The sequence below is a fragment of the Rhinopithecus roxellana genome, chromosome 9, assembly GCF_007565055.1.
Source record: "Rhinopithecus roxellana isolate Shanxi Qingling chromosome 9, ASM756505v1, whole genome shotgun sequence".
Classification (NCBI taxonomy): domain Eukaryota; kingdom Metazoa; phylum Chordata; class Mammalia; order Primates; family Cercopithecidae; genus Rhinopithecus; species Rhinopithecus roxellana.
Window position 1 is genome coordinate 27578286 of NC_044557.1, and position 17415 is coordinate 27595700.

A 17415-nucleotide genomic window follows, 5' to 3' on the forward strand; every position below is an offset into this window, starting at 1 on the left:
TCCAGCCTGGGCAACAGAGCAAGACTCTGTCTCAAAAAGAAACCCAACTCATTAAGAAAATTCTTTTTTTTTTTTTTTTTTTTTTTGAGACGACTGGGAAAATTTAACATGGCCTATCATACAGAGAATATTCAGTAACTGTTAATTTTGTTGGGTGTGATAGTAGCAATATGGTTACATTAAATTTTTCAATGTTCCTAGCTGCAAAGTGAGAGAATTATATTAACATATATCCAGGTGAAATGCTATTATGTCCTGGATTTGCTTTAAAATACTCCAATATATATTCCTAAACTATTTATGCAACTAAAAAGTAAAATTAAAAAATAAATATACATATATACCCAAAGAATTTACAGTTTATACAAAATATAGTTAAATGTGAATGGAAAACAATGTCTAAGTTTTCCTCCAGAGAACTATGTTTTAGCTTAAGTGTAGCTAACTATAATATTTTGATGTTTAGATTAATATTAATTAAATAATTTATGTTATAGAATCTTCTATGGGCTAAATTGTATACCCCCAAAAAATTCATATGTTGAAGTCCTTACTCCCAATACCTTATAACATGACAATATTTGGAGACAAGGTCTTCAAAGAGGTAACTGAGTTAAAACAGGTGGGCCCTAATCCAGTATGACTGGTGTCCTTACAAAAAGGGGAAATTTCGACATACACAATTACAGAGAGAAGGCAGTGTAAAGATACAGGGAGAAAACAGCCATCTATAAGCCAAGGAGAGAGGCCTCAGAAGACAAAATCCGCTGACACCTTGATCTTGGACGTCCCAGTCTCTGAAACTGTAAAAAAAACACTAATTTTGGTTGTGGAAGCAAGTCACTCCATCTGCAGTATTTTGTTACAGCAGCGATAGCAAACTAACATACGATCCATAACATGATTTTTTTCTATTTATCCTATCTTTACCCTACTCATGCAGCAAAGTATTTCATTTGCCTAAAAACAGGAATGGAGGCCATACGTGGTATGGCTCACGCCTGTAATCCCAACACTTTGGGAGGCCAAGGCAGGTGAATCACTTGAGGTCAGGACTTCGAGACCAGCCTGGCCAACATGGTAAAACCCTGTCTCTACTAAAAATACAAAAAATTAGCCAGAAGTGATGGCGGGCACCCATAATCCCAGTTACTCAGGAGGCTGAGGCAGAAGAATCGCTTGAACCCAGGAGGCAGAGGTTGCAGTGAGCCCAGATCACACCACTGCACTCCAGTCTGGCAACAGAGCAAGAAACTGTCTCAAAAAAAAAAAAAAAAAAAAAAAAAACCTTCCCACAGAAAGCAGCAGAAAACTGAAAACGCCAGGCCTTCTGTGTAGCAGGTCCTAGATACCTACAGCACAAACAAGGAAGGAGGCACATGTTGCCTGCCTCTCACTAGAATCCCAGTCTGGCAGAAGGCGGCAGTACCAGTCCCACAACCGTAACTATTCACATCCACAAATAACCTTTAAAGGTTGTGTGGAGAACCGGGCATGGTGACTCATGCCAGTGAACGTAGCACTTTGGGAGGACAACGCAGGTGGATCACCACAACTCAGGAGTCCGAGACCAGCCTGGCCAACATGGCAAAACCCCGTCTCTACTAAAAATACAAAAATTAGCCGGACATGGTGGCGGGCACCTGTAATCCCAGCTACTCAGGAGGCTGAGGCAGAAGAATTGCTTGAACCCAGGAGGTGGAGGTTGCAGTGAGCTGAGATAATGCCATTGCACTCCTGCATGGGCAAAAAAAGCAAAACTCTGTCTCAAAAAAATAGTCCTGTGGAAGCCAGGCACAGTGGCTCACACTTGCAATCTCAGTGCTTCGAGAAGCCAGGTAGGTGGATCGCTTGAGCTCAGGACTTCAAGACCAGCCTGAGCAACATGGTGAAACCCCATCTCCACAAAAAAATAGAAAACTTAGCCATGAGTAGTAGTACACACCTATAGTCTCAGCTACTCAGGAGGCTGCGTTGGGAGGATTGCTTGAGCCTGGGAGGTAGAGGTTGCAGTGAGCCGAGATCGTACCACCGCACTCCAGCCTGGGTGACAGAGTGAAACCCTGTCTCAAAAAACAAAAAAGATCTGTGGATTTTGAAATGGATGGCTGGCACCTGAATGGGTGCAAAATCTATCTGAGCTAATATCTATACTTTTACCGTCACTGCCCAATTTTTATTTCAATTTGAAATCAGTGAAGGGGCTGGGAACGGTGGCTCACACCTGTAATTCCAGCATTTTGTGAGGCCAAGGTGTGCAGATTGCTTGAGCCCAGGAGTTCAAGACCAGCCTGGTCAATGTGGTGAAACCCCATCTCTACAAAAAAATACCAAAATTAGGCCGGGTGTGGTGGCTCACGCCTATAATCCCAGCACTTTGGGAGGCCAGGGCAGGCGGACCACATGAAGTCAGGAGTTCAAGACCAGCCTGGCCAACATGGTGAAACCTCATTTCTACTAAAAATGCAAAGTTAGCTAGGTGGCGGGAGCCTGTAATCCCAGCTACTTGGGAGGCTGAGACATGAAACTGCTTGACTTGGCAGGCAGAGGTAGTAGTTAGCCAAGATCGTGCCACTGCACTCCAGCCTGGGTGACAGAGTGAGACTCCATCTCAAAAAATAAATTTATAAAAAAAAATAAACATTAGCCAGGCACCGTGGCACAAGCCTGTGGTCCCAGCTACTGAAGATGCTGAGGTGGGAGGATTGCCTGAGCCCAGGGAGGTTGATGCTGCAGTGAGCGGAGACTGTGCCACTGCTCTCCAGCCTAGGTGACAAAATGAGATCCTGTCCCAAAAAATAATAAATAAATAAATAAATAAAGGAATAAACAGAAATCAGTGAATGAAGTTCAGAATAACTGACTAAGGGATACAGGTAGGAGAACTAAGCACACGTTTCAGTTCATTCATCCATATACAGTCCTTGGTCTAGAAGCACATGTCAAGATTTACTTATAATATAGATGTCTGTGTTCTACACTTACTACAAGATACAGACTATCTTGTTCTCAGAATAGTCCTTGCTTCTCCAAGAACGCAGTCTTTCGGGCCGGGCGCGGTGGCTCAAGTCTGTAATCCCAGCACTTTGGGAGGCCGAGACGGGCGGATCACGAGGTCAGGAGATCGAGTCTATCCCGGCTAACACGGTGAAACCCTGTCTCTACTAAAAAATACAAAAAAGCTAGCCAGGCAAGGTGGTGGGCACCTGTAGTCCCAGCTACTCGGGAGGCTGAGGCAGGAGAATGGCATGAACCCAGGAGGCGGACCTTGCAGTGAGCTGAGATCCGGCCACTGCACTCCAGCCTGAGCGACACAGTGAGACTCCGTCTCAAAAAAAAAAATAAAAAATAAAAAAAGAATGCAGTCTTTCAAAAGTGATAAAAATAGGAGACTGAGGAAGCCATCCAATTTTGACCCAGGAAGACAGACTGAGCTTTACTTTCTGTTTCTCTACAACCAGAAGCCTATGATAATCTCAAACTCACCTCCTATCTCAATGACTTTTCTTCTGACTGACACGTCCATTCACTAAACCTCAGTTTCACCTGTTTAAAAAAGGGGGGCAGGGAGTGAACTTGAAGGGTCTCCCTGCCAGAGGTTTTATACTGGGAGGAAAACTGGGAGGTGTTTTCCTCCCAGTAGAAAACCTCTGATCATGGCCGAGCACAGTGGCTCACGCCTGTAATCCTAGCACTTTGGGAGGTCAAGGCAGGCAGATCACTTGAGATCCGGAGTTCCAGACCAGCACGGCCAACATGTTGAAACCACATCTCTATTAACAATACAAAAAATTTAGCTGGGCATGGCAGTGGGTGCCTGTAATCCCAACTACTCGGGAGGTTGAGGCACGAGAATTGCTTGAACCCGGGAGGCAGAGGGTACAGTGAGCAGAGACCGTGCCACTGCACTCCAGCCTGGGCAACAGAGTGGAACTGTGTCGAAAGAGGAAGGAAGGAAGGAAGGAAGGATGGAAGGAAGGAAGGAAGGAAGGAAGGAAGGAAGGGAGGGAGGGAGGGAGGTAGGGAGGGAGGGAGGGAGGGAGGGAAAGAGGGAAAGAGAGAGAGAGAGAGAGAGAGAGAGATCCTCAACACCCCTGATTAACAAAAAGTGAAATACTTCAAGTTTTGAGAAAATAGGGGGTAGGGGGACATGGCAAAGGCCCAGCTATCAACACTACACAACCCACATTCTTGGTACCTGGAGTGTGACGAGCAGAAAGACGGTGGCTGTGATGCACAGGCAAGATGCCAAAAGCTTCCTCCTCTGAATCCGCACCATGCTGCCCTGCTCTAGGTGACTGACAGAGGGCTAACCTGGTTACCAGGTGTTCTCTCGTCAGCCCAGAGCCCGAGACAACTTCACATGGAAGAACCATCTGGGCGCCAATTTCCTGCACTGCCATTCCTGCTGGGACCTGGTCTCCATGAAGGACTGAGATCCGAGGTTGCAAGAGGGCCTGGCTTGGCATCAAGAGGAAGCAGCATGCAGTCTTCTTAGGCTATCACCAAAGCAGCTGGAGATTTATCCAAATAAGAAGGCATCAAAAAATTCTGCAACAAAAGATCATCTTTTAGCCATAGTGCCGATTTAATAAATGTAGTCTTGCAGGCCAGTGATCATGAAAAAAACATAGAACGTTTTAAACTAAAAGCATTGAGATCATGTAGTCCTAGTACCTCACCCATAAGTAAGGAAATCAAGGCTGGGCGTGAAGGCTCACTCCTGTAATCCCAGCACTTTGGGAGGCCAGAGCGGGTGGATCATTTGAGGTCAGGAGTTTGAGACCAGTCTGGCCAACATGGCAAAACCCCATCTCTACTAAGAATACCAAAATTAGCCAGGTGTGGTGGCACACACCTGTAGTCACAGCTACTCAGGAGGCTGAGGCAGGAGAATCACTTGAACCTGGGAGGTGGAGGTTGCAGTGAGTAGCCTGGGCAACAGAGAAAGGAAAGGAAAGGAAAAGAAGGGAAAGGAACGGAAAGGAAGGGGAGGTAAAGGGAAGGGAGGGGAGGGGAGGGGAGGGAAGGGGAGGGGAACCAGCGAGGTGAATTGACTTACTCATGGCCACCCAGTCCATCAGAGGAGAGTGACAAATCTACAACCAGATCCCAAATCTAAAATTCTGCTTCCACTTAATGCTCTCTGCCATCAGAAGACTGAATTCCAAGACTTTTATATGAAGTCACTCCCTTCTAAGTTTCAAAGGAGTTTAGAAGTGGAATAAAAATTACCAGGACTATCCACCCACTCCCACAAAATTTAGGAAGAAAATAAGATTCAGGCTTTAAGCAAAAATGGATAATGATCATGTGGCCCCAATGCCCACGAAGGAAACCAACTTTTGCCACAGCATAAGGAATTCTGAATATGATTTGTCTTTTACAGCAAGTGAATAAAGCAGTGGGCTGTTGGAACAATATTATTCTTTGGAAGTTTCCAAATAAAATTTTCATCTATCTGAAATAAATGATCTTTTCAAAAAAGTTGTACAAATGAACTAAATGAGGGCCAGGTACAGTGGCTCATACCTTTAATCACAGCACTTTGGGAAGCCAAGGCAGGAGGATGGCTTGTGCCCAGGAGCTTGAGACCAGCCTGGGCAACATAGTGAGACCCTGTCTGCATAGAAAATTTTACAAATTAGCTGGGCATGGGGGTGTGCACCTATAGTCCCAGCTCCTCAGGAGGCTGAAGCAGGAGGACTGCTTGAGCCCAGGAGGTCAAGGCTGCAGTAGGCCGTGATTGCACCACTGCACTCTAGTGTAGGCAACAGAGCAAGACTCTATCTCAAAAAAAAAAAAGGTAAAAAAAAAGATTGAAAAAAATGCCCCCATAGAATGCCCTTTATCCCTATGATATTCTATGAACTTCAATGTCCTGGACAAATGGCACTGTGTAGTTCAGAGTGGAGGAAGGGTCAACTTTCCAGAGGAAGGGCAATGCTGCTGCACAGTACTTCACAGATGTGAATCTAAGTCAGACCTACATCATGCCCCTGGCATACAGAGTTAAAGATATAATTAGATATAATTAGACCTATAAAAATAATATAGAACCCTGGTTAAAAATTTTAGTCTTAAAGGTATGCTCCCAGCCAGGCGCAGTGGCTCACGCCTGTAATCCCAGCACTTGGGGAAGCCAAAGCGGGTGGATCACTTAAGGTGAGGAGTTCGAGACCAGCCTGGTCAAGATGGTGAAACCCCCGTCTCTACAAAAAATACAAAAATTAGCTAGGCACAGTGGCGGGTGCCTGTAATCTCAACTACTTGGGAGGCTGAGGCCAGAAAATGACTTGAACCCGGGAGGCAGAGATTGCAGTGAGCCAAGATCGTGCCACTGCATTCCAGCCTGGGTGACAGAGCCAGACTCCATCTCAAAAAAAAAAAAAAAAAAAAAAGGGGTGGGTTTCCCTCTCATGAGTCTACCTTGATTTACTTTTTTCTGGGACAGGGTCTCACTCTGTCACCCAGGCTGAAATGCAGTACTGTGATCATGGCTCACTGTAGCCTCCAACTCCCAGGCTCAAGCAATCCTCCCACCTCAGCCTCCCGAGTAACTGGGACTAATGGCATGTGCCACAATATCCAGCTGATTTTTGTTTGTTTGTTTGTAGAGATGAGGTCTCACCATGTTGCCCAAGCTGGTCTTGGACTCCTGGGCTCAAGTGATCCTCCTGCCTTGGCCTCCCAAAGTGCTGGGATTACAGGTGTGAGCCACCTTGACCAGCCTTACTTTTAAATCCAGGATATTTTTTTTTTTCCTTCAACCACAAAATAACACTGGGACTCAGAAATCACCAAAAGTGCGTTTTTCTTCTTTCATCCATGAAATTCCCAAAACCCAGTGCCTAAGAGAAGGTCTCAAGTCAGCCTTCCAGGATTCAAATCCCAATTCCTCAGCTGGCTTAACCTAACCTCTCCATAACTCACTTTCCAAAAGTAGATCCTCATGAGGCCTAATCAGAGTTGTGAGAATTTTATGAGCTATGATTGGTAAAACACTTATTTCAGACTCTGACACATACTGAATACCCAATAAATGTTTGTTATCCTTACATTTAAATATTATTTTAATTTATTATCCCTTTAGGTGGAAAATGAAGCATATAAAATAGATTGCTACCACGTCAACTGGAACTTTAAAAGGAAAAATGCTCACTTTGCCAAAGAAAAGGAGATCGCTAATATTTGTTGAGTAACCTATCACGGGCAAGGCCTTTCCTAAGTACTTAGCACACAGGCAGGCGCTCATTCAATTCTCCCAACAACTCCATTCTCATTTTCAAATATAAGAAAACTGGCCGGGCGCGGTGGCTCAAGCCTGTAATCCCAGCACTTTGGGAGGCCGAGACGGGTGGATCACGAGGTCAGGAGATCGAGACCATCCTGGCTAACACGGTGAAACCCCGTCTCTACTAAAAAAATACAAAAAACTAGCCGGGCGTGGTGGCGGGCGCCTGTAGTCCCAGCTACTCGGGAGGCTGAGGCGGGAGAATGGCGTAAACCGGGGAGGCGGAGCTTGCAGTGAGCTGAGATCCGGCCACCGCATTCCAGCCTGGGCGACAAAGCGAGACTCTGTCTCAAAAAAAAACAAACAAATACAAGAAAACTGAATCTGAATGAAGTAAAGTAACTTGCCCAAGACTCTAACTTTGACAAGTATTACGATTGGAAGTGCACATATTCTTTTATATTTTTTAGCATTAATACCATAAAATTCCTTGGCTGTGCACAGTGGCTCATGCAGGTAATCCCAAAACCTTGGGAGGCCAAGGCGGGAGAACCAGCCTAGGCAACACAGTGAGACCCCATCTGTACAAAAAATAAATTAACCAGGCATGGTGGTGGGTGTCTGTAGTCCTAGCTACTTGGGAGGCCGAAGCAGGAGGATTGCTTCAGCCTAGGAGATTGAGGCTGCAGTGAGCCGTGATTGTGCCACTGCACTTAGCTTGGGTGACAGAGGCAGGCCTGGTCTCAAAAAATAAAAAATAATTTTAAAAAAAGAAATACTATAAAATTACCACCAGACAATACCAATCCTCACAGGTTACCTGTCACAGAAAACATATGCAGTACAGTTGTCAGCTGCTATATCAGAAAAAAAAGGAATAAAAATCTCTAAGAACCTGTAAAGTACCTTTGCTCCTACTTAGTAGATGCTTGTAGCTATTAACTACATACAATATGGAGCTAGCACTTTGGGTCCCAATCCTGGTTCTATTACTTAATATAAATTTAGACAAGTTACTGAATCTTTCTAAGTCTCAGCCTCTTCACAGTAAATAATAAATGTTAACTATCACTATTTCTTTCCCTTGCATAACAGAAAGATTACCAAATTTCCATTTAATGTGCAGAAGCAATTTATTATAGTTATCATTAATGTAACCCAGATTATGTAGTAAAATGATATCACCTACTTAAATGGGAATAAAGCTATAATGTTTTCAAAAAATGTTTAGCTATATCACTCTACTCAATCTTATTTATAACCACTTGGAAAAGTAGGCAAGGTAGGTATTATTGTTCCCAGTTCCCAAGGAAGCTAAGCTTCCTCAAGTTTAAGTGATTTGTCCAAGGTCATATATATATACACACACACACACATATATATACACACACATACACATATATATACAGAGAGAGAGTTGTTGTTGTTGTTGTTTTTGTTGTTGTTCTGATACAGGGTCTCGCTCTGTTGCCCAGGCTGGAGTGAAGTGGTGCAATCTCGGCTCACTGCAACCTCCGCCTCCTGGGTTCAAGCGATTCTCCTGCCTCATCCTCCTGAGTAGCTGGGACTACAGGTACGTACCACCACACCCAGCTAATTTTTCTATTTGTAGTAGAGACAGGGTTTCACGATGTTGGCCAGGCCAGTCTCGAACTCCTGAATTATCTTGAACACCTCAAATGATCTACCCGCCTCAGCCTCCCAAAGTGCTGGGATTACAAGTATGAGCCACTGTACCCAGCCACAAGATCATATTTTTTAAAGACAGAAGTGAGTCTAGGTATCAGCTCACCTGACTCAAAGATGTGTGGAAAGCAAACAAATGAAGGAACATAGTGACAGCTTGTGAAAAGTACAAAAAGAATCAGGAATAAAGGAAAACAAAAGATGCAATTTGAGGACAGAGTTTGGGATATTTTTATAGCTACTGTACAGCTCAGGTCTATCCTAGGACCTTTTCGGGACCTTCGCATAGCTTTATGAACTATGACAGAAGAATTTAAGATTATGAATTTCCTTATATTTAAAGAATATCAACCTAGGCTATCTTCCCAAAGCCAGAAGTGTAGGAGGTCTCAGGGCCCAATCTATGGTTAAATAACGACCACTAAAGAACAGAGTCCGCCAGGTGTGGTGACTCTGGGAGGCTGAGGCAGGAAGATCCCTTGAGCTCAGGGGTTCAAGACCAGCCTAGGCAACAAAGCAAGACTCCACCTCTACAAAAAAAAATTTTTTTAATTTAAAATTAGCTGGGCATGGTGGTGCATGTCTGTGGTCCCAGCTACCTGGGAGGCTAAAGCAGGAGAATCATTTGAGCCCGAGTTCAAGGCTGCACTGAGCCATGATTATGCCACTGCACTCCAGCCTGGGTAGCAGAGTGAGACACTGTTTCAAAAAAAAAAAACAAAAGAAGGAAAGGAAAGGGAAAGGGGGAGGGAAGGGAAAAGGAAAGGGTAGAGAAAAGAAGGGCAGGGAAGGGAAAAGAAGGGCAGGGCAGGGCAGGGCCAAGCCAGGGTAGACAGTAGTATTTTGACTTAGAGCATGCAACAATTATCCAGGCCTGGGGGTACATTTACAACAGTAACAGTCAATCTAATACTGTATATGGTATTAGTTACCCAGGAGCCTGACATCAAGTCAGCGGTCCTCCAACTGGTAGGACAAACAGACTTGCAGAGAGCACTATGAAGGACAGCAGGCTCCAATTCAATAGAGTAGACCAAAAGAGAACAGTAAGGGAGAAAGGGACACTGGTAGCCATGTCAATCAAGACTGGTGATTAGGTCGGGTGTGGTAGCTCACACCTGTAATCCCAGCACTTTGGGAGGCCGTGGTGGGTGGATCACCGGAGGTCAGGAGTTCGAGAACAGCCTGACCAATATGGTAAAACCCTGTCTCTACTAAAAATACAAAAATTAGCCAGGCGTGGTGGCAGGCTCCTGTAATCCCAGATACTCGGGAGGCTGAGGCAAGAAGGACCACTTGAACCCAGGAGGCGGAGGTTGCAGTGAGCTAAGATCACACCACTGCACTCCAGCCTGGGCTACAGAGCGAGTCTCTGTCTCAAAACACACACACACACACACACACTCACACACACACACATTAGCCAGGCATGGTGGCATGCACCTGTAGTCCCAGCTACTCAGGAGGCTGAGGCAGGAGAATTACTCGAACCTAGGAGGTGGAGGTTGCAGTAAGCTGAGATCACGCCACTGCACTCCAGCCTGGGCAACAGAGCAAGACTCCATTTCAAAAAAAAAAAAAAAAAAAAAAAGACTAGTGATTAATGATTAATCAAGAAGGTGTGGCCAGAGCACATTTCTATTACAGAACTGAAGGCGATGCCATTCTTAAATTCCAGACACATACTGAAGCACTTAAATTATGAGACTCCAAGACAAAAGCTCTCATTCATCATTGCCTGCAGGATGAATCTCAGAGTCCTACAAGAGGGTGCCCTAGAATACTCCTTCCTGGGACAGAACAATATGTATATTCAGACAACCATGGCAGGCACCATCTGAAATGGACTCTCACTCACCAATCCTCTTGCCCCTAGAAGCTGAGCTTCTAAAGTGCCCTGCATAGCTGGTGTGTGCCACCAGGGTTGGCCATCTGCTGCACAGAGCAGGGTTTGGAGCTGAGTATGACTACCTCATACTCTTGCACGTGCTATGCCATCAAAACCAGCAACACTTTCATCCTAAAATAATTCCAAATTTTCAACTGTATTTTGAATTAAGATGGACAGAAGAGAGACTGAATATCTTATAGGTAATTAGCAGCTTGAGGGTGCCAGCTTCAAATTTTGGCCATTCAGGGCCAGTTGAAGGTATAAGAGTCTCAGAAATGGAACCAAGGGATGATTTCTTTCCTGCATGCCTGACTGTAAAATGAAAAACCAACCTTAGGTGACACTCTGAGCTTTCCGAATCTGGTAGTTTGTGAGGCTGGGTGCAGTGACTCATGCCTGTAATCCCAGCATTGTGGGAAGCCAAGGTGGACGGATCACCTAAGGTCAGGAGTTTGAGACCAGCTTGGACAACACAGTGAAACCTCATCTCTACTAAAAATACAAAAATCAGCCAGGCCTGGTGCCAGGCACCTGTAATCCCAGCTACTAGGGAGACTGAGGCAGGAGAATCCCTTGAACCTGGGAGGCAGAGGATGCAGTGAGCTGAGATTGCACCACTGCACTCCAGCCTGGACAACAGAGTGAGACCGTGTCTCAAAAAAAAAAAAAAAAAAAAAAAGGCCGGGCGCGGTGGCTCAAGCCTGTAATTCCAGCACTTTGGGAGGCCGAAATGGGTGGATCACGAGGGCAGGAGATCGAGACCATCCTGGCTAACACAGTGAAACCCCGTATCTACTAAAAAAATACAAAAAAACTAGCCGGGCGAGGTGGTGGGCACCTGTAGTCCCGGCTACTCGGGAGGCTGAGGCAAGAGAATGGTGTAAACCCGGGAGACAGAGCTTGCAGTGAGCTGAGATCCGGCCACTGCACTCCAGCCTGGGCGACAGAGCGAGACTCTGTCTCAAAAAAAAAAAAAATGTAGAAGAACCTGGCAGTTTGTGTGCCCCTCCTCCTCCTACCTCTCCCTACTTGCAGGCGAGGCAGGGAGCTCTGGGAAGACTCCTTTGCCCACTTCTGTTCTGGTAATTGAGGGGTCAATGGGGTTAATAAGCTAGAGGTTATACCATGGAGAGTTTTTAGAAGAAATGTATCTAATTATCAAATTTAAACTATTCACACTGAAGTGCCACTTATTAATGTGAGGCTGGAAGCAGTGGCGCATGCCTGTAATCCCAGCACTTTGGGAGGCCAAGGAGGGTGGATTTCTTGAGGCCAGGAGTTGGAGACAAGCCTGGCCAACATGGCAAAACCCCATCTCTACTAAAAATACAAAAATTAGCTGGGTGTGGTGGTGTGTGCCTATAGTCCCAGCTACTATGGAGGCTGAGGCAGGAAAATCACTTGAACCCAGGATGCAGAGGTTGCAGTGAGCCAAGATCACGCCACTGGACTCCAGCCTGGGTAACAGAGCAAGAATCCATTCAAACAAAACAAAACAAAACAAAAAAACAGAAAACACAATGTGGGCCATGCCCTACCTCTCTGGCTTCCTTTCCTGGTTTGCAGCATAAGGACTTTGTTCCTGGTATCTTGGAACGCGGCTTCCCACTCTGTGCTCTTGTGCCTATCTGGAAGCCCTTCCACCTCTTCCACTGTGCTAGCCATTCTGCAAGACTTTCAGGACTACCTCCTTTGGGAGGCATTACCCCTCCCAACAGCAAGTCAGTTTTTGTTTCTTTGTTTTGTTTTTGAGACAGGGTCTCCTCTGTCACCTAGGCTGGGTGCAGTGGTACAATCTTGGCTCACTGTAGCCTCAATTTCCAGGCTCAAGTGATTCGCCCACTCAACTTCCAGAGTACCTGGGGCCACAGGCGTGTGCCACCACACCCAGCTAATTTTTTTTTTTTTTTTTTTTTTTTTTTTTTTTTTTTTTTGTAGAGGCAGGATTTCACCATGTTGGCCAGGCTGGTCTCAAACTCCTGAGCTCACGCAATCTGCCCACCTCAACCTCCCAAAGTGCTGGGATTACAGGTGTGAGCCACTGCACCCAGCTAACAAATGAGTTTATAGACTCATATCATCATATGCTTGTTTCCATCAGGACAATGGAGAGAACACAGGAAGCTGGGGGATTTTAGTAAACTTTCTAAAGCTGCTTTATCAGATGCATAAAAAGCAACTGATGAACATTTAAAAGTTGGCCTATTTTGTTAATTTGCAGACTTCCGTAGTGCCTGTGATTGTCCCTTGGGCATCTGATGAACATAGTGTAATACCTCCACAGTTTCCATTTTTACTCAATTTTCTTTATCAAGACTTGTGTTAATGGCCAGGCCCGTGGCTCATGCCTGTAATCCCAGCACTTTGGGAGGCTGAGGCAGGTGGATCACTTAAGGTCAGGAGTTCAAGACCAGCCTGGTCAACATGGTGAAACCCTATTTCTACTAGGACTACAAAAATTAGCCGGGTGTGGTGGCGCATGCCTGTAATCCCAGCTAGTCAGGAGGCTGAGGCAGGAGCATTGCTTGAACCCAGGAGGCGGAGGTTACAGTGAGCCAAGATGACACCATTGCACTCCAGCCTGGGCAACAAGAGCAAAACTCTGTCTCAAAAACAAAACAAAACAAAAACTTGTGTTAATGTGTTCCTCTTTTTCAGTGAACTTTGTATTTTGCTGAGCATTTATTTTTATATAAAGCAAGCTTTGGATTGCAGATTTCTATGTGGGAAAGTCATCCTCTTCATCCTAGCAGAAACTTCAGGTGAGACCAGTAGAGAACAGTAAGGGAGAAAGGCACACTGGCAGTCATGTGAATCAAGACTGGAGATTAATGGGGAAAGAGAAGGTGTAGCCAGACACCTCTGCACTTCTATTGCAGAAATGAAGGAAATGTCATTCCTCAATCCTTAAATTCCAGACATATACTAAACTGCTTAAATTATGCAGTGTTGATCATACAACCTCACAAGAGTGAGTATTCAGTGGATCCATTTCATGTAGAAACTAAAAACAAATCCAAAAGAGACAGAGAGCCAGATAAACAGACTGATGCAATGCCTCAATTAGAAGCACAGATTTTCTACTTTTTTTTTTTTTTTTTTTTTTGAGACAGAGTCTTGCTCTGTCCCCAGGATGGAATATAGTGGCGCGATCTCGGCTCACCACAATCTCCGCCTCCCAGGTTCAAGCGATTCTCCTGCCTCAGCCTCCCAAGTAGCTGGGATTACAGGTGTGCGCCTCCTCACCCAGCTAATTTTTTGTATTTTTAGTAGAGACAGGGTTTCACCATGTTGGCCAGAATGGTCTCAACCTCCTGACCTCATGATCCACCTGCCTTGGCCTCCCAAAGTGCTAGGATTACAGGCATGAGCCACCGTGCCCAGCAAGAAGCACAGATTTTTAAAAGGTAAAGCTTGGTGTCATGGCTCATGCCTGTAATCCCAGCGCTTTGAGACGCTGAGGTGAGTGGATCACTTGAGCCCAGGAATTGAAGACCAGCCTGGGCAACACGGCAAGAACCCATCTCTACAAAAAAAAGAAAGAAAGAAAAAACAAAACGTTAGCTGGGCATGCTGGTATGCACCTGTAGTCCTAGTCCCAGTAACTGGGAGGCTGAACAGGAGGATCCCTTGAGCCCTAGAGGTCAAGGCTGCAGTGAGCTGTGATCGTGCCACTGCACTCCAGCCTGGGTGGCAGAGCCAGACTCCGTCTCAAAAATAAAAAAATTAAAAGTGGCAGCACAAGACTGTGAAGTTTATGTATCACAGTAAGAACCAAGGCAATTCTTCAAGAGCAGGGATTCTTTTTCACCTTTATTTTTCCTATGAGGTCTTATTAGTAACTATTCTTCCTCCAAGAAGAGCTTATAGGTTACTTTGTCGCAATTTTCCTACCAGGCAGGATACCCGAATTAAAATCCCTCATCTCCAGAAAAAAATATAAATTAATAAATATTGAGTAACTGCAGACTAGAAAAAACAAAATCCCCGATCTGCTTTTATCATTTATATAATCATGAATGAGCTGGTTCAGTAACACTGATAAAATGTAGCTAATATTTCACATGACTAAAGACAAATCTTTCATCTAGACAAATTTAGACAAATCTAAATGACTAAAGAAAGTCGGTGCTTTCCCAGCGCATTTTCTCCATTAAATACACCGTGCTGTCTACAACTCGAAAGTCACAGTTGCTACGACTTCCACACAACATTCCTGGACCAAATGATCTTCTTCTGAGGTTCCATCCCAAAATTAAGCTCTCTCATCCCATAAATTATATCCAGGAGTAAAAACTCTTCATAAAAGATTAATCAAGAGACTGTAATCCAGACAACTTGAGTCATCATAAAGATTTCTGGAAATATTTTTAAAAATGTATATAACATGTTTAGGATTACTTTATCTTCATTTTCCTTGTTGGTAATTTAATATAATCTTTTGAAAACTCCAATTTCATTCTCAAAGAAAAAAATCTGAAAGACATTGTAAGTAAAGACAAACTTAACTTTAAAAAAATTTTCAAAAACCCATGTTCAGAAACACTAAAACAAATGTTACTTGTAGAATGCTGGTAATTGAATTAGATATTGAATATCTTACTGAAATCAACTCTTTACATTCTGAAGTTTAAAGCATTTAAATATGGGTTGGAAATGTCTGCCTACATCTATAAATAACATTATTGTTTTTCCAAGCTATATTCTTTTAACTTCCTGAATTGAACCCTAGTTTTGAATTTTTCAAAAATATTATTTGTACGATAAAACTTGAAAACCTAATTTTCTTATTGAAGAATAAAAGACAAGCAATAACACAGTAAGAATGGAGATCGTGTTTTTAATTCACTGTTACACACTGTCATCTAGCAGGAAGCGAGCAAGAGTTAATCACAACAGTTTCAAAACTGGAACAGACCTGAATGATCACCTGAGGCTACCCATTGTCTCTGGCTTCTCCTTACTCAGAAGAAAGTTTTTTTAAAAGAGACTACGGTGCTGCTAGATTGGAGATTGTGAAACTTCAGTGTTCAAAGAGCTGAGTTGCTTATTCAATGCCTGAAAGGCCTCCATTTGAGACTACGGCAGACGAGGGAGAAATCCTGCCCTACTTGTAGTGTGACGTTACTAACAACCCCAAGATTGGTCGTTGAGTTTCCTGAGTGTCTCATTGGAAAGAAGGATGTACAAAGGGAATAAAGTCCTTAAAGCCAACTTGCCTTATTCAAAACTGTGGCCAGCCAGAGCTGCATGCATTCCACAAATGAAATTAACAATTCAAGTCATTTCATGCATAAAACACATAAAACTATTATTGCAGGGAGCTGCAGCAGGGAGCAGGGGACAGACTGTTGGGGCCGTGGTGTTAAGAAAAAGTCATTTTGTGTGACGTCTGCTTTATTTTAAAGAATCATTTAAAAATCCCCAGAAAAATGTCATAAAATCACAGCATAGTTATTTCTATAGTTTATACAAAATGAGCTCTGTTCTGAGGGTACTAATCGGGAGCAAAACACTTAACACATGGCTTGCAAATGGGATAACCCAGGCCTGCGGTTGCCGGTGCTTTCCCGGGGCATTTTCTCCATTAAATACACGGTGCTCTCTGCAACTAAAAAGTCACAGTTGCTACGACTTCAACACAACATTCCTGCAACAAGTGATTCTCTGGGAAGACCTGGGGGAGAAACAAGGCAATTTGCGCCCCGCAAAGGCGGATTAGGTTCTGGAATGGACGGTCGCGGGCCTGGGGAGGAGGCCGATCGGGGCAGGCGGGGAGGCGTTGGGACCCCACGCTCCTCCTCCGGGGTCCAGCAGAGGCTCCGGCCCGGCACCCGCCTCCCGCCTGGTGGATCAGGCTTCAATCTCAGGCAGTGGCTCTGCCTATGCGCCACTAAGTCCCCAAAACAGACTTGGATTATTTTGCATACACCACTCCGTCTCTTACACGCACCCCCTTCTCGGCACAGAGAAGGAGTTTCCTTAGGCTGTGACTCCCGAAGGTAGTGTCCCAGCTTCCGTGGGACCGGAAAAGCGTCTTTCCGTCTCTCAGCATCAAGACCCTGCTCCCACCAAGCGACCACCGCGGCTGGAGGAGATGCGGCGCTCGCACTCACCTCGCGCGGAGGAGGGTTCGCCCAGCGGACCGCAGCGCCGCTTCCTTTCTCCCTATGAGCCCCAGCCTGGGCCCCGGGAAGACCCGGAGAGCCGATCAGGAGCGGCGGAGGCAGCCGCGCGGGCGAGCTCGGCGCGCGTTCCGGCGGAGTCACCCGGATCCGGGTTTTCAACCGTGCCCTGTTCACAAGCTCGTGGGACCCGGGTTCTAAGAACACTGGGCCGCCCCCTGCTGGTTTGGTTATCGTGGTTCGCAGTCCGCCTGAGGCCACGGCCCTATGGAAAGTTCTCGGGAAGGCTGCGGGGGCCCTCTTCTTCAAGACACTGGAAACTTTCCGTTTCTCCAACTGGACTAGGACTGGAGCGCATTCAAAGTCACCTATTCAGGCCAGGCTCACACATGTAATCCCAGCACTTTGGGAGGCCGAGGCGGGCGGATAGCTTGAGCCCAGGAGTTCGAGACTAGCCTGAGCAACATAGCGGGACCCTG

General features: G+C 45.2%; 1 protein-coding gene across 4 annotated transcripts in view; it reads right to left on the reverse strand.

The window, feature by feature from the left end:
* The window catches only part of FUT10 (fucosyltransferase 10), a 120542-nt gene extending 103512 nt beyond the window's left edge, over window positions 1-17030 (reverse strand). For 3 of the 4 annotated variants that reach the window (XR_004059343.1, XM_030938193.1, XM_010372188.2), the window contains exons 1-2: window positions 16928-17030; window positions 4199-4551 (exon numbers count right to left, since the gene is read on the reverse strand). Coding sequence is in view for 3 of the 4 variants with exons in the window: in XM_030938193.1 (XP_030794053.1) it covers window positions 4199-4279 (81 nt within the window). In the remaining variant the exon portion in view is untranslated. Of the gene's footprint in view, window positions 1-4198; window positions 4552-16927 lie in introns of those variants that run through there. The other variant, XM_030938194.1, reaches the window with a different exon arrangement.
* Window positions 17031-17415: the final 385 nt, after the last annotated feature.